Source organism: Rhinolophus sinicus, linkage group LG05 (genome assembly GCF_036562045.2).
Source record: "Rhinolophus sinicus isolate RSC01 linkage group LG05, ASM3656204v1, whole genome shotgun sequence".
Classification (NCBI taxonomy): domain Eukaryota; kingdom Metazoa; phylum Chordata; class Mammalia; order Chiroptera; family Rhinolophidae; genus Rhinolophus; species Rhinolophus sinicus.
This window is the reverse complement of record NC_133755.1, coordinates 149,195,415-149,219,296: the sequence shown is the minus strand read 5'-3', so window position 1 is coordinate 149,219,296 and position 23,882 is coordinate 149,195,415. Positions and strand designations below refer to the sequence as shown.

The following is a 23,882-nucleotide window of genomic DNA, read 5'->3' as shown; positions in this document are numbered from 1 at the left end:
TAAAGAATAGAGAATCTAGGACTTTCTAACGATTCAAATGAATGCAGTTTTTATGCCTTTTCTTAAACAGGCCTTATTTTAAACATGGAAATAATTAGTAAGACCCATACCCATTTTGTGTAACTTTTGTAAGCCAACTAGTTTGATATAACTACTTTCAAAGAGACCTATTTAGTAAATGAATATTCCTCATCCATAGCTTTTTTTTTTTTCCTGTATAGGATGTTTGTGCAATTTGACAATAATGAATTTTGCAATATTAACATTAATGTTATAATTTATAGATTGTTCAAACAGTTACTCAGTATTTTTTTTTATCAGTTTGATGACTGCTATTCTAACCCAGTATATTTTACATTTCGATTTTCTAAAATACTCTATGTTGAGGTAATAATACTGTGATTCCAACACAGTAGTAACAATTATTCTTCATTTAAAGACAATTATTTTTGACTATTTTTGTCCTCATCAACATCCAGTTGATAGGCTTGAAGTCATTCTCTTAATCAATTTCCCAGCAGTTACTGAATCCCTAGTACATACTCAGTGCTAGTGGTCATAATATGAGTTTCAAAGCAGAAGGAGGTACCAAGCTAGAGAGAGACGATTACAAATAAAACAATGAACAGTAAGTATAAAGCAGGTGGTGGAGAAAAATGGGAGAAGGTACTAATTAAGTACTTAGTCATACCATCACTATGAATGTCTGGACAGGAGAAGGCCACAAAGGTTAGGATAGGCTTCATAAAGGTGTGGTCCTAGTATTTTGTCAATGACTATGTTCAGCTTTATCATGGTTATTGTTAATTGCTTACAATGAGTTCAGTATTTATTCCTATTTAGGAAGTCAATTTTTTCATCCCCAGAGAAGGGAAAAAAAGATAGTGATATAATAAGATGCAACTTTTTAACAATACCGAGTGAGAAATCAACATAGGGTAACAACCGAACAAAATAACATCCCATCATGTAATGTCATCTACCCCACTGCGTGTCTTTTCCAATTAGACCCCATTATACTTTGGTGTCTATCCTTTGTCAGACACTTAATTATTTACATGGTATCTCTCACATCGCCACTACTCTATTTTAGTCAGTATTTCTGCTGTATGATTGATATGCCTCTTTCCTGAAGGACAAATTGTTATCTACAAACCACTTTCGATTGAAACCATCCAGAGTGTTTAGGTAATTGTTTAGGTAATAAGTACGGTTTAGTAGGAAAGACTCATTTGTAGCCATTGGAATCTCTTATACAAAGTAAGGGAAAATAGAGAGAAAAAGGGCCCAGTTGTCTTATTGAAATACCTTGTGAAAATAAACTGATGATTTAATATTCTCTCATATGGCAATTGCATAACTTTAAAGCTTTCCCATTTTCTATTGTTCATGACAATAATTATATTAATAATGATTTTTCTCCCAGAGGAATACTATTATTTTTTTGTATAATTACAAATAGACTCCTGGTGCACACTGGATATGCAGTGTGTATTTTTTTTTTAATGAGAAAAATTGTGTATCAATTATACACAATTTAAAACAGGAAGAGAAGTTGGATGACTTCCAAATGTGTTATTCAAATGAGAATATATTTGTAAATTTAATTGTGGTGTTAAGCCTATTAAACAGTGATTATTAACATGTTCTCATTTTATCCTTTATTTATTAAGTGCAAGCATTGAAATATTAAGTTTATGTTATATGCCTGTGGTTGAAAACATGTGGAATTATTATCTTTATTAAAGCACCAGCAGAAAATTATCCCCTAAAACAAAGTATCAAGTCTGTTTTTCTCTTCTTGAGGTAAAACCAGAAGGTCCCTTTTTAGTTTGCTCTATGGTTCTTCCTTAGGCTTTTACTGTCTTTTTTAGTTGCTTGTGAACATGAAATATTTGCATGTGTCAGAAAGAGTTAAAAGAAAATAAGGAAATAAATTTTCTCCCAGGTAGAGACAAAGGGTAGGAAAGTTGCAAAAGCCCTTCCCTTGGTCGAGTCCTCTGTGGTATGGAAGTAGTTAAATGGGATGGCTGAAAAGTGCCAAATTGATTTTATTTTATATGAATGAGATCCCTGTATAAAAGAGAAGCAACAGTGTTTTTCGAATGCCACCGAACAGTGTAAAAAAGTATCTCCTTGCATTTGAGGATAGGAAGAAAAACAAATTCACAGGAAGCCTTGATTAGTGTGGCTTACCTAGAGCTGGAGAAAAATTCAGGTAGTCATCCACACATTATTCTACATCTACCTGTAAGGATTCTTGAGGACTATCAAGAGATGATGATATTGACAACATCGATGAGGATGATGATAAAAAGATTTACCACTTACTGAGTGTTAACGATATGCCCAGCACTGTGCTAAGCTCGGGACATACATCATCTCATTGAATTCTCAGAAGGTGGGTTAGAACCTGTCCACTTTATAGATGAGGAAATTGAACCTACAGGAAGTTGCAGAATTTGCTCAGATTACTGGATATTGTTTCCAGCACTGTAGGAAGACTTACAAATATATTTTAAGAGGGGGTAACTGCCTCCTAGATTTTTCTTTTATTCCTTCATTTTCTGTTTTCTAAGTAGTAAAATTTAATACAAACTCACAATTTCCTTTTCCCTAATAAGGTGGTTTTGACATGGACCCCCTAAATCTTGTCAATGTAACTGCCACAGAATGCAGGTAATCTGCTGATAAAGTTTAGCTGTCTTTGTTGGTCAGTGAAAGGAATCAGGTATAGAAACTACAAGCAGAGTGGACAGTGATTCCATACTCAACAGCACAAATGGCTGGTCACCAAAATTATTGAAGGAATCTTGGATATGGTTTACTTTTAATTTTCCTGGATGTCAATTAAGCTGGCCTTAAGAGCTAAAAAAAGATCACCCAGTTTTATTGTTAGATTTTTAAGTGTATTTTATTCTTAATGGTTAGAGTGACAGAAAATTAAAATGGAAGAGAACACAGAGTAAATTTATCTCTACAGTTGTGGTTGGGTCTTGAAGTTATTGAGAATGAAAACAACAGATTCTAGTAGTTTTGGAAATGATTTAGCAATTGACGGTGCCAGCCTCTCTCTGCCAATACCCCTATAGTGGGATCTTAAAGTCAAGCAACCAGAAAAGATACAAGACAGAAGGAGGCATTTTTTATTTTCCATCTTTACTTAGTTTATAAAAATGTCAAGCCTCCTACTTCTTAAGTGAATTTGTTATTCTACTTGTAATTTTTAAAAATATAGTTTGTAAATGTAATGATTTTTGTCTTAGGAACCATCTTTTCTCTTAATCTTCACCTTTGTGGTTGCTACTCACATTCCCAATAATCAATAATTTGGTGTGACTTGGTTTTTCAGTCTGAGTGAATCACCAAGTGTGTTGGATCTCTGAAAGTAATATTGAAAATGTATAAAACCTCAACTATCAAATTTTCTCACTTGTGAATTATCACACATTAAATGTATTCATATTTAGGTGTATGCCATGTTATAATTGGTTGCTAAACAACTTTATTAGAATTCATACTTTTATATTAGCAGAAATGATCAATTAAATTAAATGAGTAATAGCCCATTATTCACTAGTCAATATGTTAAAATGTGAAGGGGAGGGGCATACTTAGGTATTTTTTTTATAACCCCCATACTTAGGTATTTAAATAAAACAAGATTTTAGCTTAAAATTTATTGAAATTTTGTGATTTTCCTTGAAAATTGTGCATTTTTAATTCTACTCAATTATGTACCTAAAAGCTTACACATATATATAACATTTTAAATATTTGCTATGGAAAAATTGATGTCTAGTAGGATGAGGCTTTTTTAATCCTACAGCTATTCCTACTACCCAACACCTTAGAGAGTAGGTATCCCCATTTTGGTAAAGAATTTTAGATATTTTTGACTTTGGAAAATAGCATCTCAAAGACCTAATTTAATTTTGAATATTGTTATAACTTTGAATATTGAGTTAACATAACTGATGGTCAAAAACATTTTAAATCATCTACAAATGGAACAAAGGTTAAAATGTCCATTAATAATATCATTTCACCATAATATAGAGTTCTGCATTTATGATGTTTTGATTATTATAAAATGATATCATTGACTATGAAATTCTAAAGCATAATATAACAACATAATATTTGTAATTAATTGAAACTGTTTAGCACTATTCTAAATTTCCTCACATATTTTGTTCGTTCTTGTCCCTTTATGCTCCTTCTAAAGTAAACACAAACACAAAGACGACATACTGTTGTGCAAAGAGCACCGCATTGTGAATCTACATACATGGATCTTCCTTATAAGTCACTCGGATGAATTTGCAAGTTGTCCAACTTCTTTGGGTGTCACTGTTCTCAGTTAACTTTAAGGCATCTTCTGGCACGACAATGCTGTTAGGTTACATCTGTAGGTAGAGATTTCCTTAGGTTGAAACATACCACAGTGGATAACTTAGGTAATCTTTCCACTTGAGGAGGACTATAGACGTTCAGAATATATTGCAAGTTCTATATCTTGATTGAGCTATTTAACTCAATCAAGCTTCAATGAAGCAACCTTTCTTCATGTTTGAGCTTTACTCTTTTTTTTTTTTACAAACCATTTATAAATGCATTGATGTTTCACTTTCATGGAAAAATTGTTGTTCTACCCGTACACAAATTGGTAAAGCTCCTCACAGAAAAAAAAATGAATACTTTGGTCTGGAACTATAAATAATTGAAAAAAAGATAACAAAAAAATAAATAAATAAAATTTTATCATGTATTTTGTTGGAAGTAATTTGTACTCTACCAAGAACTAAAAATACCATTGTTCAGTCTGCTCGTATTCAAGCACTCTAGAAACAACAGAGGCCCATTTAGTAACATTCGTTTATTCACGCATGCAATCAATCATTTATTTTCTCCTTTAAGCCTTTATATTCCTTTACCAAATTGGTATTAATGTAAAAGCCCAGGTTTGTAAATAAACAAATAAAGCATTGAGAATCAGAGGATGAAGTATATACGGGGCATTCTGGGAGCTTAAAGAATTGTCAGCAGAGTGGATATAAGGGAGTCAAGTAAGAGACAAAATGGCTAAGCTATGAATAATTGCTAGAATAAGCCACATTCTAAGCAGTTTTATCAATGAGAATTTGAAATTCCACGGGTATTTGACATTTTATTGGATGACTCCATGGCAAGTAAGATATTTGCATTCTAAGTAAATGAGATAGCTTTTATTTTTATCTTTTTAAATTGAGACATTAGTCCATCCAATATGCCTTATTAATCTCTTTTTCTGCCATCTTTGGCCTTCATATTAAAAGAAAAACATAGAATTCATGTTATCTATTTGTCTGTATTTTGCATATTTAGTGTCTCCCTCTGGCCTCACCCTATGTACAAATACGATTTGTGTGGGATATACAAATATGATTTGTGTTGGATTGAAAGAGATTATTTACAGAACTTAAAAAAAAAAAGAAAAGTGAAGAAATAGTAATTCTTAAAGTTTTGAAAACATCCCAGTTGACAGTATCTATAGTTCTGACAATGATATCAGGTAATAAGGAGATTGATTTTAAACTACTGAATCACTTTGATGGGTTACTTGAGGTCAATTCAGCATCTAATTAAACAGAATGTGACCACTGAAGAAAATTATATAACTTTTTATATTAGGAAGTGAATATTTACAGATTTTCCAAGGATTATTAGTCATTTATGATAATAGGTAAAATAGCTGTCATTTATCTTGACCTTCTAAATAAGTATTAAAAAAATAGAAAAATAAAGGGAGTAAAAAAAAACCTTAATCTTAAATTGAGTCTGCTCTCAATGTATGACCTTGGATAAGCCACGTATCCTTCTAGACACCTTTTTTTTTTTCCCATCTGAAAAAATTAGGGTGTTGAAATAGCTGATTTCAGAGGTCTATTCCACATCCTAAACTCTATAATTATTTTTCTATGCATCTATTTTTGTTAAGTCCCAAACATCAGGTATTCTGTCATAATCGAGGTATAAGAATAAATGGAACAATGATATGATCTTGAATCAATCTTATTTCATTTCTTTGGTTGAATGTTCCACGAAAAATTTTTTCTGCTTCATAAATTGAAGATGAAGAGAAAAAAACAATAATATTACCTTTATCATATTTAATCAAAAGAATGTATGAAATATGCATTTGGCTACTTTTCCTTGCTTTCCATCAAAGTGAATATGCAAATATATAATAACACATGGAAATATTAAGGACGCTTTTTATAAGAGGCAAAGAAACCTTTCCAATAGAAACGGTTTAGCCTGGAGGTTGCTCTTTGACGTAAGAAGTTGAAGCTTTTGGTGTTTTAAACACCCTTATTGCAGTGTTGCCTAGCCAATTTATACTAAATAATATATTTTCTTAAAACTTTTTTTAAAATCATGAAAAAAAAAATCTTGAGAATCAATTAGCAATATGACTTATTATTGGAATAACCCAGTAAACTATGTTCTGTTCTTCAGTGTGCTCTATGTAAGTACTCTGGCAAAATTGAGAACTATTATAATTCAAGTGAAAACAACAACTAAGCCATTAGTCCATAAATAGTATCTAGCTGGGTATATGGAAAATTTGCTGCTCTTTTTGGGTATTATACTTCTCATTTGTTTCTTGATGTTCAAGTAAAATTGTCAGTCATACTTTATTTCTTTTTCTCACCTCCCACATCAAATTCATTAAAAAGTCCTACTGGGTTTAAGTCAAAATGTACTCTGAATCCATCCATTTATCTACAATTTCTATGTTTTTCATTGACCATATTTAAAAATTGCCACCCATTACTCTGAATAGTATTTCTTATTATCCTTACTTGATCCATTTTTTAATATGATACTTATTTTCATTTTACTTATTTAACTGATATGTTTTGTCTCTTTCCACGAGAATCTCAGCTTAATGAATTAGGTGATTTTGTCTGTATTGTTCACTACTATAATTAATTCCATGTCCTAGAAAAGTAACTGGTACTAGTAGGCACTCAGCAATTATTTGTTGACAGAACCTCCACTGCAACTCAACTAGTCCAAGCCCACATAATCTCTCACCTGGGTTATTTCAATAGTCTCCTGCCGCCTCTCCTATCCTTTTCTTTACAAACATTGTTTTTGTTCACAAAACAGGTCTTTTAAAAACATACATACCATACTATAACCCTTCCCAAGTTTACCATTGCCCTTAGGACACATCCAAACTCACTGAAATAGCCTAGAATGCTCTGATAGGAACTTGTCTCTACTCTCCAGCCTCACTGACCTCAAGCAAGCCAGGCTGGTTCCTAGTTCAGGCTTTTTGACTTGCTTTTCCTTGTCAGGAATCCTTTCCTCAGAGATCTTCCTGAGATTTGCTTTCAAGTCATAGGTCAAGCGTCTCCCCTTTGGAGAGCAGGCCACTTCATACATTATGAACTTGTACAGTTTGTGTACTTATACAAAGGCCCAACATTCTGCTCCCCTATCCAAGACTGCATATGTTGGACTGGGGCTCCAACTGCTCAGGGGAAGAGCTGCCTCTTAATTTTGTACGAAGCAGATCCCCTTGGCCAAAAATGGCCACCAAGGTCTGCACAACCCAGAGAGGATGCTTAGTGGTCCTGCTATTTATTATCCAGATTGTGATCTCTTTCCCTAGCCATTCTCTGCCCCACCACACTGTTTTCATGTCTCTACATATATGAGGTCTGAAATTAACTATCTTGCTTATCCCGTCTCCTCCATCTCTAATGTAAGCTTTATAACCCCAGGATCTTTCCCTTCTTCACTGTGGTCCCTCAGTGACTACATTAGTACTGCAATGTCCATAAACAATCACCACAACCTAGCTGGAGCAGACACTATTGTTTTTATTTTGCTTTAAAACAACTGAGACTTAAGTGATAATTACAGGTGTACTATATACTCCCTCCACAAGACTGAGTACAAAGAATGCAAAGTGCTTATGTAGAATTCAGCAATACACAAGTAGGAGATTTAAAGATGCCTATGATTAGAGTAAAAACTTCGATGAACCCAGCTCACACAAACTCCTGAAGTTTTTTAGATGACTCCTTATTGTTGAGGTTCCCTTTCCATAGGCAAATGTGAAAACCTGAGTATGTGGTATCTCACATTTTTTACATAGGTGAGGTTCGAAAAGGAGTGTTTGATACTCCAAATCCCTCTACCTCCCTCCTTTCATTTTGTTAAGTAGTCCATAGTCCAAAATTACAAGACAAGAGAAAGAGACTCAGTAAGGAAAGTTGAAGATCAAGGTGTCCTTATTGTAAAAAAGGACACTAAAACAATCACATGTCTCAGCCTAAAATATAAAAACAGATTTTCATTTAATTTTAGTATTTATTCAATTTTATTTTATTTTTAAAAATATTTTTTTAAAATATAGCTGACATACAATATTATATTAGGTTCAGGTTGACACAATAGTTACTCAACATTGATATATCTAAAGAAATGATCACCATGAGCATAGCAACCAGCTTACTTACACTGTGCAATGCTATCACAATATTACTGACTATATCCCCTATGCTGTATGATACATCCCCATAATTTATTTGTTTTATACCTGGAAATCCGGACCTCTTATTCCCCTTCACCTTTTTCTACCCTTTTTTATTTTTCAATTACAGTTGACATTTAATATCATTTTCTATTAATTTCAGGTGTACAGCATAGTAGTTAAATATTTATAGAACTTCAGAAGTGATCCCCCTGACTAGTCTAGTACCCACTTGGCACTATATACACATGGTTATTATCATATCATTGACTATGTTCCCTATGCTTTACTTTATATTTCCATGACTTTTTTGTAAGTACCAATTTATATTTCTTAATGCCTTCACCTTTTTCACCCAATGCCCCAATACCCCTCCTATCTATCACCTCAATAAATCTAGTACCCATCTGACACCATGCATAGTTATTACAATATTATTGACTATATTCATTATGATATATCCTACATCACCATGACCGTTTCGTAACAACCAATTTATACTTCTTAATCCCTTCCCCTTTCTCACCCATTCCCAGCACCCCTCCCATCTGGCACCATCAAAATGTTCTCTGTATCTATGAGTTTGTTTCTGTTTTGTTTATTTAATTTGTTCTTTAGATTCCATATATAAGAGAATTCAAATTGCATCTTACTTTTGCTGTGTGGCATACTTCACTAAGCACAATACCCTCCAGGTTCATCTATGATGCTGCAAGAACCCATTCCCTTTCATGGCTGAGCAATATTCCATTGTATATATGTACCACATACTCTTTATCCATTCATGCATTGACAGACACCAGGCTGCCTCCATATCTTGGCCATTGTAAACAATGATGCATTGAGCATATGGATGCACATGTCCCCTCGTTGTAGCGATTTGGGTTTTTTCGGTTAAATACCCAGAAGTGGAATAATTCAGTCCTTCTTTGTCACTGGTTATACCCTTTGTTTTAAAATCTATTTTGTCTGTTATAAGTATTGCTCCCACAGCTTTTTTTATTTTCCATTTTAATGAAACATCTTTTCCATGATTTAATTTCACTCTTTCTTTTGACCTGAAGTGAGTCTCGTATAGATAGTGTACATACCTAAGAGTCTTGTTTTCTTATCCATTCAGCCACTCTATGTCTTTTGATTGGAGCATATAATCCATTTACATTTAAAATAATGGTTGATAGATATGTAGTTATTTCCATTTTATTATTCATATTTTTGTCTTTTTCTTCCCCCCATCTTAAAAAGTCCCTCTAAGATTCCGTGTAATACTGGTTTGGTGGTGAGGAATTCCTTTAGCTTTGTCTTGTCTGGGGAAGCTCTTTATTGGGCCTTTGATTCTATTAGGTTGGTGCAAAAGTAATTGCAGTTTTTGCAATTATTTTTAACCTTTTAAACCTCAATTACTTTTGCACCAACCTATTAAATTGGCGTATTTCCTTCAAATCCCTTCTGGCCCGTGAAGTTTCAGTTAAGAAATCAGATGACAGTCTTATGGGGGCTCCCTTGAAGGTAACTAACTGTGTTTTTTTTGCTGCTTTTAAGAGTCTCTCTTTGTCTTTAACCTTTGGCATTTTAATGTGACTTGGTGTGGGCCTCTTTGGGTTCATCTTGTTTGGGACTTTCTGTGCTTCCTGGGCTGGTATATCTCTTTCCTTTAACAGGTTAGGGAAGTTTTCTGTCATTATTTCTTCAAATAGGTTTTCAATTCCTTGTTCTCTCTCTTCTTGTGGTACCCCTATGATGTGAATGTTTATACACTTGATGTTGTCCGAGAGACCTTTTAAACTCTCCTCATTTTTTTTGGATCCTATTTTCTTTTTGCTGTTCTTATTGGGTGTTTTCTGCTACCTTATCTTCAAAATTGCTCATTCGATCCTCTGCTTCATCTAATCTACTACTGATTCCCTCTAATGTACTCTTCATTTCAGTTATTGTATTCTTCATTTTTGACTCGTTCCTTTTTATATTTTCTATCTCCATTTTTATGTTTTTTTATCGCTTTGTTTAAGTTCTCCCTCAAATCATTGAGTATCCTTATAACCAGTGTTTTAAACCGTGTCTGTTAGATTGCTTGTCTTCATTTTGTTTAGTTCTTTTTCAGAAGCTTTGTTTTATTCTTTTATTTGAGAAATGTTTATTTGTCTCCCCATTTGGCTGCCTCCCCTGTGTTTGTTTCTATATAGAGCTGCTATGCCTCCTGGTCTTAGAGTAGTCTTACGTAGTAGGTGTGCTGTGGGAACCAGTGGTACAGTCTCCCTGGTCACCAGAGACATGGGCTCCAGGTGTATCCCTTGTCTGGTTGTGTATGCCTCCTGTTGTAGTTTAGATTTGGTTGCTGTTTGCACATCAAGGGAGGGATTGACCCTCAGGCTGATTTGTTGTGAAGACTAGTTTTGACTACTGTAAAGCTGTCATGCAGGGACTGACCCTACATAGCAGAGTTGGCTTTAGCAGGGCTCTGGTGCCTGTCCTTTGGGTGTGTGGTACTTGGAGTTGGCCAGGTAATGCTCTGGCCTAGTCCAAAGCTGACCACTAGTCTACCAACCCCTGGACTTCCTGGGAGGGTACCTGCTACAGGCCAAGTTCAGCTGCAATCTGTACCCTGACTGGGGCCACCTGGCATGAGCCAAAAAGCAATTCAGAGATGGTCACTGCCCATGCTGTGCTTGGAGGTGCCTTGAGAAGCCAAGCCATGAACCACGGCCGGCTGCAGCTAATGCCGGTCTTAAGGCTGCTGAGCCTTTGGTATGGGACACACTCAAGCCAGATGCTGCTTATTTGCGTTTTGTGAACCTTTGTTCTCAAAGGAATGTCTGCAGTGTGAGCCAAGGCAGGCCATTTATATGGAAAAGCCATTGGAAGCAGCTTGGATGTGCCCAAAAGTTGGGTGGGGCATGGTCTCAGGGAATCACTAGGGTGGAGCAGAGGAAAGGTGATAGCCAATTTGATAGAGACGCTTATGACGTCTGCCTGTGTCTGCACGCACGTAGGGGGTGGGCTCAACAACAACAAAAAACAATGGCTTCCGTGAGCTCCTCCATCAGGAAGAAAGCTGCCTCACCAGACTCCTCTGAAGATAGACAACTCATTTCCTCCTTGTATGTCTCTGGCACCTTTTAAGCTGCTTGCCCAGTGCTGGAGCTCAGAGCCAGTGAGTCTATCAGCAAGTAAGTTTGTGTCTTTTTAAGAGCAGCACCTGAAAATGCAGCTGCCCTCCTTCTCTCTCAGCCACAATCTCTGCTGGTTTTCACAGCCAAAAATAATGGGGACTTCTCTCCCCCACACTGAAATTCTGATCTGGGAAGAAGCCCTCAGCTCCTCAAGGGGTTCCTTTCCAGCCGAGATATCCCTCCCAAATTTTAATGGTCATACGTGGGTGTGGAACCAGCCCTTTTCTCATCTCTGCTCCTCCTACCAGTCTGGATGTGCTTCTTCTGTGTGTTCACAGTTCGTAGTTGTATGGCTTCAGTTCAGCTAGACTTCAGGTGATTCTCAATATTGGTTTTTCTGTGGTTTAGTTGTAAATGATGTGGTCTTGAGAGGAGGTGAGAACAGCATTTACCTACTCTGCCATCTTGACTGGAAACCTATTCAATTTTAAATATTAAAAATATCATTCTACATGTTACAATAATAGTCAGTGTAGGAACCTTGTTCCAATGTGTAAAAGTAATATCATTGCTTTAACAAACTTGATTATCATTTTCTTACAAATTCAGATCTTCCCGTTTTACTTTTAGTTGTAGATTTATAAATGCCTCCATGAAATGGAAACAATGACTTGGGATGGGAATTTTTAATGATTTCACACTTTGTTTTTATTTGGTTTTGTTTTTTAAATTTAAATGAATTTTAACTCAATGGTCACTCACTAGAGTGACACGTTCTCCATCTGAGGATCTATAGCCATTTATTGTTTGCAGTAGCGAGGCTTTTTAAGAGTTTATCACCTTCTGAGTACCTCAGTACCTGCAGGAAAATGCATTGGGGACTGAAGGAATAAAATATCTATCAGGCATCAGAGAAAACAAATGTCCTCAACATTTGCTTCAAGATTTAGGGAGTAGATTCAGTTGTCTAGAAATGGTTTTCAGCTAGGAAATTTCCTTTGATAAAGAAACTAGATAAATTAAACTTTAGTAGAGTGATTTATTTATTTATTTATTTATTTATTTATTTATTTATTTTACCCATGTGATCTGAATTCAGCTCATGGCCTTCTACTTAACTTGAGGTTCTGAGTAATTTCATTCATCATTTCTAGCAAAGTAAAGAAAACAGTAGCTTCGATCATTGGAAAGAATATTCATTGTATAATATCCCCAGGGGAATTTGACTAAACCCACAGCAATCAAATTGGCTTTTGAGAAAGAAAAAAGAAAACTCAGAACAATAAAATATCGGTAGCTTACAAACATGCCATTCAAGTTTATAGAAATAATTCAGCCAAAATCACTCAAGGAACAAAAATAAAGCCAATTCACTATGTTTGAATGTCAAAGGGATTTTCAGGTAATAGCTTGTAGAAGTGAAGGACAACTTTAGAGTTCCAATGTAAATTTCAACAACATAAATCTTTGCTTTAGAGAGGAACAGTTCTCAGGAATTCCAAAGAAATACACTCTTAATAAAATTATAATCCTCTTTCCTGTAAATGAGTTCTGCTACTTCTGTCATTTTTAATTTTATCTGTTATGTCTTTGTTTTCTTACTTCAGAAATCTCTTTCAAGTTCTCTTGTGAGAACAGATAGAATGTAAATTGTAAATACCTTATTGGAAAAATAATTAATATTTTGAGTATTTATTAGGTGTTGACTGCCTTATCTCTTAATCTTCATAACTGCCTTAAAAACTATCCTAATTTTATAAACTGAGGCTTCGAATCTTCATGATTTTTCAAATTCACACAGATTATAAGTGATGGAGCTAAAACTGTCACTTACATCCTTTTGAGTCTAAGCATAAACCCTTTATTCTAAACAACATTGCTTTCATTATAAAATTCTATTAATATAATATTACTTTGATATGATTATAAAATATCATATGTGATACATAACACATGCATTCATAAAGCAAAATGGTCTCTGATTTCAATAGCATCCTCTGACATTATTTGAACAGAAAAAAAGATTTTTCTATAAGTCAGTGCTAATGTCATGTGTCATTCTCGAGTATAACAAGGCTGATTTGTTTTTGGGCCCCCTAGAACAACAAAAACTTGTCCTAAACTAATAATTTCCCTGCGAAGGCTAATTGTCACTGTCACCATGGAGGCAGGCAGCCATGTGACTTTTTCTTTCACTTTTTCTTGCAGTCCTACTTCCCACTGCATCCACTGCCTCATAATGATGCAGTCAGCCATATTAAGAAGAATGTAAGACAGTCGATTATAGTTGTAGAGAATTTCTGATATAAACTGGATAATGCACTTTATGCTGCACAAGCACCAGTTTGTTTGTTTTAGTAATTCTATGTATTTTTGCATCTAGGCCTTTTTTTTTTTTTTTTTTTTTTTTTTTATACTTGATACTCACTGCCTAGAATCCATTTTCTTCCCCTCCCTTCTTTACCCTACAAACTCCTTTTAGGACTTTAAATGTACATTACAATTAATCTCCTCCAGGAATATTTCTTCAACATCCCCTCTGTGTATATTATTTCCCATCATCACACTGCATTACAATGTTCTGTCTGTAAGTCTGTTTTAGCCACTATGCTGAGAACCTCTTAAAAGCAGCATTGGAGTTTAAAAGTTCTTCTTCTGTGCCTGGTGCATGATAAGTGCTCACTAAAACTTTTCTTTTTCTTTTTTAAATAACATAATGACTTTATAGTTTCTCCAGGAAAATCTAAGAATATTTTATAGTGTAAATTATGAAGACTTTTCCAGGGAAGAAATTTCATATATTTTGAAATAAATTCCTAAAGAGCGTATCGAGACTATAGAAGATTATGATTCTATACTTACTATTGTTCTGGGAAGTATCTAACAGAGGAGAAAGGAGTTTAGATTGAACAGGTACCATTCTATGAAGGTATTTTTGAAAGCCTTAGTATTTAGAAACAATTGAATTACATTCATGACCACTTGTATTTTAAGCTTTAGCCATTTGATTAACTCCTTCCTAAACCTAAACTCTACTAGATTTTAAAAACTATAAAAACCGTCCTACCTTAGAAATATCTTTCAAGAACAGCTCTCAAGCACGACTCGAGAATGAATCTTTCCAAGTATACATCCCTCTGACTTACAAAGAAGGTGAAAACAGGGTGGAAGCTTCACTTCTCTGTCCCTTTTCAGCTGCAGTCATGGACCCCGTTATATAAGATGGCACTCTGTTTGCCTTACACTGCCTGAGAGCAATATTAAGCACCTCAAATCTAGAGCCTGTGTAGAACTCCAGCTCTATTTTCTAGGAGCTGAATGGCCTCAACCCGTTTGCCTCAGTTTTCAAACTATAAAATGAAAATTATACTTATACCTTAAGAATCTCGAAGATTAAATAATTTCATATATCAAAGCTGTTTGGGATTGTTCCAGGCATATAGTAAGCCCTGCATAAACGTTTGCTGGGGGAAAAACGTGGATCAAATTGTGTTTTTTGTTTTTTGTGGTTTTTTTTGTTTTGCTTGTTTGTTTTGTTTGTTTGTTTACTGTGCCCAGGCTTCTCTTTTCTTTGCTCACTAAAAAAGGAACTTCCATGTTGCATTATGTTTCTATCAAATCTTTGTAATAATCATGTGGATTGATATTTTTCTAGGTATACGGCCTGCATGTTATGAAACAATATGCTTTGCTTTTACGCATACTTAAACAAGCTCATACCTCAACATGTTGGCTCTAACAACTAAAAGAAAATCCTGTAATGAATGGAGACCAACCTCTCCTTGGCATGAGGGTCTAGGCCTGGAATTCTTCCCTTCTTACCACCACAGAACGTGGTGTGTGCAACTCCGATTGCTTCACTTGCTAATCCACAATTCACCGGAGCGAAGTAATTTTGATGAATTCTAAAAATGGAAAACTTCCAGTAGAAGCAGGCAGGTCTGCTGACATTTGATAATATCTAGTTGTCAGTGAGATTTTATAAGGTGCATATGCCCACGTTGATTCCTGGGTTAAAAAGAAACACACACGGCAGGAGTTCCTGAAATAAAAATTAAGGATAAGATATTTTGCAAGCATTTCATATGAAATCATATGTTAGTTAATGTTTACTGTTCATGGCCTGGATGGTTTTGGTTAATTAAATAAATCACCTGGGATAAGGAAGCACTCAGAAACGATTGTGGGTTTTTATACAGTTTATAATGAGCCCAGAGACTTGAGGGAGCCTTTCAAGTTTCTATAAAACTGAATACATTTTCCCTTTGGCCTATTATTTACTTAACTGCAGGTCATTTATTTTGGCAGGAGAAAATGTACCTGTTCAAAATCAAAAGGCCTATGAATTTTAACCTTCTTTTATTGCCTATTATATCATTTGAGAATTTTTAGTGAAATGAAAAAAAATGGTTATTTTTCTCTATATTAGGATTTTTCTTAGCTTCTGTGATTTTAGTTTCCATAATTTAACTGCATATTGAAAATAAATTGCTTTATTTGACTGAATGTAGATTTTTCATTAATGAAGTCCAGTAGATATATTTAACATTATGGTTAAATCTATGAAAAGCAATATATTTAGAAATGTCTCTGAAGATAGCTGAATCTGTGTATGTATGCACTTAAAAATCTCACCTAATAACATTTTCTTATTGCATAATAATATGAATTTATACTTCAGATTATGAATTATGCATGTTGGGGACAGATCTAGCTATTTTAGTTGTGGATATTAAATTTGTTAATACTGTTTTTTCAATACCTACTTCTGCATTGTATGCACAGGACAAAGCCCAGCCATACCACCTCCATTACCAAAAGAACAAGCTTCCAGACCCACTCCAGCCTCACTTACACTTGAAGGCAAGTATTTTATTTTAGTTTTTCCAAAGATCTTCTCTATTATAGATAAAACTGAACGTAAATAAACAACATAAAATAATAGCAGCAATAAAATGCATATTTTCTCACATAGTTTTAGTATGCCTACACACTACATAGCTACAGTTTACTTTTCCTGAAATTACGGTTTGTTCCTTTTTAGAAAACCAAAAATTTCCCCTTAAGATTCTATACTGGTGTTCATCAGCTTCCAGAAGGATGATAAGCTTTGTACCCTGGAAATCAACCAGAAAGTATAGGGACAAATCGGCAAGGACATGCTTTGCAATTATTACAGTTTCACCCCAACTTGATCAATTTAGTGTCTTAAGACTCTGGTGTCAGAGTTTCTGAGTTTGGATCTGAGTTCTACCTCTTACTAAGTGTGTAAATTTGGGAAATTACTTAAATTCACTGTTTATGAGTTTTGTCATCCCCAAGATGGGTCAAAAATAGTACTGATCTCGCAGAGTTACTATGCGGATGAAATGGTGGTGTGTGTATGTGTGTGTCAATTTATGAGTGCTTTATAAAATTAATAACACTACTACTAAAAAATAATTCTTCAAAATATGATGTTCAAGGTCAGCAAAATTAAAGGACGAAAGTATTATCACAATCAAATTTGATATTTAGAAATTTAACATCATTTCATTAAGCCTTCATTTGTTCCTTCAATTATTTATTAAATCCCAGCTATGGGATCATGTCAAATATCATCCAAAGTGCTGGGGATTCAGAGATTAATGGAAAATAGTTCCTGCCAACTAAGACTTAGTTTATAGATATAAATTAAAAGTATTTTAAAAAGAGCCTGATACAAAATACAAGTAAATAAAGCCAAGTGAACGACTGATTTTTTGCAAGAGTACAAAAAGAGGTCAGATCACCAGAGCACCCATTCCACCCATAGCTCTGTCTCACACTGAAAGGGGACCTTCTGTGTACACATGTGGATACCAGCCTTCTTGTTCAAGTTCTGTCCACTCTGCTCAACAGCCACCTATTGGCTTTGACCGCCCTTTGAGACTAAGGGTGACCACTCTTATGAGGATTCATTCAGGAAGAGGTCCGTGTAGCTATTGGCATCAGAGTAAGGGCTGGGTGGGGGTGAGGTGGAGTGGGGAGTCAAGGTCCCAGGATCTGGAGTATAAGAGAGAAAGAGAGTCCAGGTGGCCACATCCTGTCCTCCCCGCTAACTCCTAGAACCAGGGCAGAGTATAGCTGGAGGTAGACTCCGAAGAGCCCTGTAAAGAGCAAAGCCTCCAAGAGGGGCCCTAGTTGCTGGGTTCTAAGAGATGTACTGATTGTCACAATGTGAGAAGAACCAAAAAATAAGTCAGCACAAAGTACTGTGGAAGCATAGAGAAGAAAGGGTATAGCTAGCTCTGTCCGGAGGGGACCACAGAAAAGGCAGAGGTATCTGTAGAGCTGAAGTTCCAAGAAAAGGTTTTCATCACGCAGGGAAGGAAGGAAAGAGCATTACTAGTAAAAGGATTGGCATGTGCAAAGGCACGGAGTTGAGAAAGAAGGAAGTCTGGTCCAGAGAAGTATAAGTAGTCCATCACAGAGAGAAGGAAGAAGGCATGGAGAGAGTTTGGGAGAGATGATAAAAAGACATGCAGAGGGAAAATGATGAGGAATCTTGTATAGGCAAGCTTGGGGTTTATTTTTATCTTTAAAGTTTTATTATGAAACACTGAATAGTAAAATAAATCCCCAATATACTCGGGCTGCTGATACGTTTATCAACATTTTCTATTCTTACATATCTAACTTCTCTTCTTCCCTTTTCCTTTTTTTGGTTGAGTTTTTGTTTCTTTGCAAACCTTTGACATCATGCAATTTCACTCAGCTGAGGAATTTTTATTTTATTTTAAAATTTGATACATTTATGTGGTTGAAAATTTAAAAGTTACAAAAACTATTTAGGATGAAAGTTTTTCTCCTGACCCTATCCAACTACCAAATTCTCCTCCTCACAGGAAATCAATGTTAATTCCCTCTAGAAATATTTTGTGCATATACAAACACAAATATTCCCTCCTCAGCTAAGGGATTTTTTTTTTTTTTTAATCTATAGAAAATGAGGAGTTTCTCATGGATAGAATAGCCATGTTCATTTAGAACAACTTGGCTCTCCCCCTACACGGTAGACCTGTGGTTTGAGACTGGCTATAGGTTCTTGGGAAAAGAATAGTCAAAACAAGTTGTAAAGCCTGAACTAAACAGGAGCGTAGTGGATGGAGAAAAGGAGATGGATCAGAAAGAGGTCGGAGAAAAGTATCAACAGATCTAAGTATCAGATTTGATATAGGTGCTGAGGTAGAAGAAAGACTGAAGGCTTTCTGAATTAGGTATCCAAGTAGGCAGTTAGTGCCATTAACTAAGATGGAATCCCCTGAAAGAAAATCTGCCCAGTGAGGAGGAGAAAGAAAATGGTAGGTTTAGTCTGGGACATGAGAGTTTCCCATGGGACATCAAGATAGAATTACTTCTGTTTATGCATTTATGTTTCACACATTTAATAGCCAGGGAAGGATTTCAGTAGTTGAACAGATGAAGTTTTCCTAAGGTTATATTCTGACACCAACATGTTCTATGTACTTGTCTGGCCAGACCATGACCAAGTCATGCCTACAACTATGTTCTCTTCAACGCACATTTATTTAGAATATTATGTTTGCTATAGCCATATGCATTTCACATTTAATATTCTAAAATCCTACAAAGCAGAGATTATTATTAATGATTAATAAATGTAGTCCTGGAGTTTACTTATTTATGCTAAATTAATAAATAGCAGAACTGGGATTCCAGCCCTGGATTTTAGTTCTATGCCCAGGGAATTTTCTGTTATATTATTAGGCAGCATTGAAGTTTGAGGATTCACGTCTCCTGAGATGTCAACATGTTCTGGAAAATGGGGACAAAGTTTTGTGCTTTAGATTTCATGCACTTCTATGATAGAAATATTGTGATGTCAGTCAAAAGAACCCCAGCAATGCCTCTCAAAATTTCATGTGCTTACAAATCACCTGGGGATATTCTGAAAATGCATTTTCTGATTTGGTAGGTCTAGGGTGGGGGCTAAGATTCTGCATTTTCACCACGCTCCTAAATATTGCTGATGCTGCTGTAACAGGATCACATCTGAGTAGCAAACCTCTAGATGATTTAGCAAGGAGATGGAGAGTGACTGAATATTTCTAAAAATGCTTTTAATTTAATATTAGTCACCTGAATGACCTGCAATTGGCCAAATGCCCTTCAGAATTACAGGAGTGCCACTTGTGGAGAAATTTTGACTGCTAGTTGTCTGGGAAAAAGCCAAAGGTTTCAGGCTAAGTACCTAAGCATTCTAGAAAGGCTCACAAGAGAGCAAGAAAAATGCCATTGGGAATGGGGGAAAGGTTACATTATACTTGTAAATTATAGCAACCTATTATATAGTATGCAAAATATCTTGATTTGGTCATCTACTTGAATTGAATGAATTAGCACTTGCAAATTTTAAATAAAAATTCCATACAATTTGTAAATCAGTACTGTATCAATTCCAATATGAAAAAAAATAATTTGTTTGGTCATTAAAGGCTGTGATTTAATGTAAAGTTCATGTAATATCTCACTCCAAGATTCCAAATCAACAATACTTCTTGAATATTTAGAAAGCAGTCCAGAGCTTGTCCAGAGTTTGAAAGTTTTGTCTCCATTCAGTTCAGCTACAGATGCATTTTATTTGGTCCACACAGGTCTTTCATTTATTCTTTTTAGAGGTGATCTACTTGAATAGGACAAGCTTCCCATTGTCTCCATTGACGTCCATGCCTTCTTCACACATCTACTCACATGGCAGACTTTATGTGTATGACAATTATATAAAGACAGTTTAAAGACAACATTATTACATCAAGAGGAAATTGCCTTGGTGTCTTAGTATACATGGGCTACCATAACAAAATGCCACAGACTGAGTGGCTTAAGCAACAGAAATTTGTTTTCTCTCAGTTTTGGAGGCTGGGACTCCAAGGTCAGAGTACCCAGCGTGCCATCATGCCTGGGTTCTAGAGAGATCTCCCTTCCTGGCCTGCAGATGGCCTCCTCACTGTGTGCTCTCATGGCAGTGAGAGAGCTCTGCTGTCTCTTTCCTTAGAAGGACACCAGTCCTATAGTATCAGAGCTCCAAGCTTATGATCTCATTTAAGCTCAATCACCTCCTAAAGGCCCTGTCTCTTAAAACAGTCATGTGGGAGTTAGGGTTTCACCATGTGGACTTGGAGAGGATACAATTCAGTCCCTAACATTTGATCGACTCTAAGTTGAAATAATACATAAGTAAAGCAGCTTAAATGTTTACCTCATAGAATAAGAGTCGTTTAAACATTTCTTTTTGAGTAATCAATGCTTCTGTCGTTTTTTTTGTTTGTTTTGTTTTTTAATTTCTGTCCTGTATGATTTTCTAATAGCATAAATTCCAAACTTGAAGCTTGTGTCATTTTCTCTACATGCTTATACTTTATAGGAGTTAAATATATATTTTTTTAAATTGTCTTAACTAGACTCAAATACAACTGAGTTTATATTGAAGGTAGTAACAAAAACTCTGGGTAATCTCCTCACTGGCTATTATTGTGTGTCATTTACCTAGCTAGTAAACAAATGTTTTAGAAAAAAATTATAGAACCCAGTCGAGAAAGAGACAGAGAGAAAACAGAGTTATAGTTCTTTTACATTTGGACTATAATAGCTTATGTGACACAAAACTGATAAGTGACTATCTCACTGCCCAAATGTTCACAGGAGAAGCGGTCGCCCACAAATAACAGTGTCACCTTAAGTTTCATCAGATTTTAATTCTGTTTTGAGGAGGACATAAATCAAGGGACTCCAGTTCTCCAATCTGAGGCAGATTTTAATAGTCAGATTATTCAAGTGTTTGATTCCAGTTTATCTCCTAGCAGAGTTTCATAAATGACCAAGTAGCAAATATTTTGCCTATCAGTCTTTCACTTGGAAGAGAGATGTGTCATTTGTTAAGTGGGACACTTGGGTTCTAATTTAACATTTTATCCTGGAAGCTAATACTATATGTAAGTGAATAACATACATTAATAACAGGATTACAAGGCTTCTGAGGTAGAGGCTTTGCCCTGAGGAAGCTGGCATTGAGCAGTTTCCCAAGGAGTTCGCCTTATCAGTAGATGCTGGGCTTTGTCAGGGCTTGCAGATGTTCTGCCTGCGACTCCATTAACATAATTAATTAGTAACGAGGACATATTTAGTATTAATCAAGCTGTTTTCAGTGAGGCTGATTATGCACCATCCTTGATGTACTATTTTAGTCTGGAACTTCCTCAAGACCAAGTTTCAAGAAAATGGCATTTTATGAAAAGGAACTCACATGTGGCCCTAAAGTATGTGATTGGATTTAAGGAACAGTTATAACAGGTCAAAATGTAGGAGCTTAATCACATTTTGCATTTTAATGTTGACAAAAAGTAGAGTTTGCATATAGACTGGATTATAAGTGTGCTCACAAGAAATTGGAAACATTAGGATTGTATCAGTAGAAATCTAAAAATATCATGCACCTTGTTATGGATGAAAACACTCTATACATTTGTGAAGCCCTTAAACATCATTTTGTGCTTTCATTGCACTTAAAAAACAATGTTTCCAACAGCACTTATTTCATCATGTGAAGTATCAAAGTATGGGTACACTTCTGATCTCAGGCCATGCATCTAATGCCTTTAAGGCAAAGAAGTCTTGACTTCCTTGAATTTCACTTGCCCACATCGCACACTTAATAAAGTTTTCTTGCTTTGAACCTTTGGATATAAAGACTAATTGTATATAAAATCAGTTGTTCCTTTGACTCCTACTATATTTTTTAGAATATGTTTGGCCAGGGAAAGAATGCTGCAATAACATTAAAAAGAGTTTTATATAATAACCACCCCATGCACCCATTTTAATCATTGTCAATTTGTGTTTAATTATAGGCATAACCTAATTGAAACTGACTTAAATATGGACCTAACTTCAATATAATATTAATTCTCATGATCTTTCAAAAAAGCATTACATTTTGTGACAGAATTAATTCCCATGTCTATTGGGCGCTCTCGCTGGGGCTGAAAGGCCTGCAAGTTCAAAAAGTCACTGTAGTTATTTGTTCATTCCACAAACAGAGCAGATCATGTAAGTCCCTCAACTCCCATCAAATGATACCTTATTATATTAACATCACAGGTGGTTTTCACCCACAGCATAAGAGCTGTTTTATCATCAGCTGTTTGTCAGGAGTGAATTTAGGAGAGAGTAGCCCCTTACTCTGTTCTCAGAGTCCTCCAGGGTTAAACAGGACAGCTTTAGGCAACATTTTCCAGCTCTTCCCCAATCATACACACACACAGAAAAAAAATCTGGTTCATAAAATCTTTGTTTAAGCATAATTACCAGATACGATCCCACTATTTTTAATCAATGTCAGATTTTTTTTCTTTTTCCTACTCAACCCCAAACTCTCCTGCACCAACACCACATTTTTTGTTATTATTGATCAATTTCATGTAAAATTGCCACAATTCATCTATTGTGGCAAAGATGTTCATGGAAGAAGTTACATGATCCCTTATTCAGTATATATCTTATACTTAAACTATGTTTTACAGCCCATTACAAATATCCAATTGTAATGAAGCCAGAAATAGTAAGGTGAATAAATACTGTATATCCAAACATCTTCTTGAATAAATACATAACTGGTACTAACTTAGTATTGCAATTGTAAATAATATTTTAAATACCATCACACAAATATGGGCCAGAGAAGACCAGGGACCCAGCTTCCAATCTCAGCTTTGACATTAATCTGTTGTATGATCTTTGACAAATCAATTTCTGGAGCTTCCACTTCTTTCCCTGTAAACTGTGAGGACTGAACTTAAATGGTCTCTGAAGTCCCTCTCTGCTTTCACACCCAGAGATGTCAAGCTTATTTTCTTCAGGATGGTACATTGGTAAAAAGCTGCCTTAAGAGCAGGGTGAAGACTGAGTGGCTTTGCATGGTTGTTAAGTATCTGCCGGGAGATGTGTAAGGTATGCTCATGGCCTAGATAGAGATGTCAAACTTGGGGCAAACAAGCAAGTCCCGATGCAGTGGATGTTACTATGAAGCATTATTTAGTGAAGAACAAAAGTGAGTTGTACAGATCATAAAGGCTGCAAAGTCAGGAGGAAGATGAGATATGAGCAAGGCAAGGCTAGGCCATGAAATCACAAGCCTTGCATTGGGCCATAAAGAGTAAGTTGGAAGGATTTGTACAGAGGAGAAAGAAGCATTATAAGAA

The 23,882-nt window shown here is 35.4% G+C and overlaps 1 protein-coding gene and 1 long non-coding RNA gene across 25 annotated transcripts in view; one reads left to right on the top strand and one right to left on the bottom strand.

Annotated features, from left to right (window-relative positions):
* TRDN (triadin) overlaps nt 1-23,882 on the top strand; it is a 339,477-nt gene that overhangs the window by 131,046 nt on the left and 184,549 nt on the right. For all 20 annotated transcript variants that reach the window (XR_012496732.1, XM_074333525.1, XM_074333529.1 and 17 more), the window contains one exon: nt 16,429-16,506. Coding sequence is in view for 19 of the 20 variants with exons in the window: in XM_074333525.1 (XP_074189626.1) it covers nt 16,429-16,506 (78 nt within the window). In the remaining variant the exon portion in view is untranslated. The remainder of the gene's footprint in view (nt 1-16,428; nt 16,507-23,882) is intronic.
* Nucleotides 1-23,882, bottom strand: part of LOC109446266 (uncharacterized) — a 77,075-nt gene that overhangs the window by 43,229 nt on the left and 9,964 nt on the right. For all 5 annotated transcript variants that reach the window (XR_012496735.1, XR_012496733.1, XR_012496734.1 and 2 more), the window contains 2 exons: nt 15,420-15,685; nt 4,292-4,409 (listed from right to left, as the gene is read on the bottom strand). This is a non-coding gene — a long non-coding RNA (uncharacterized LOC109446266). The remainder of the gene's footprint in view (nt 1-4,291; nt 4,410-15,419; nt 15,686-23,882) is intronic.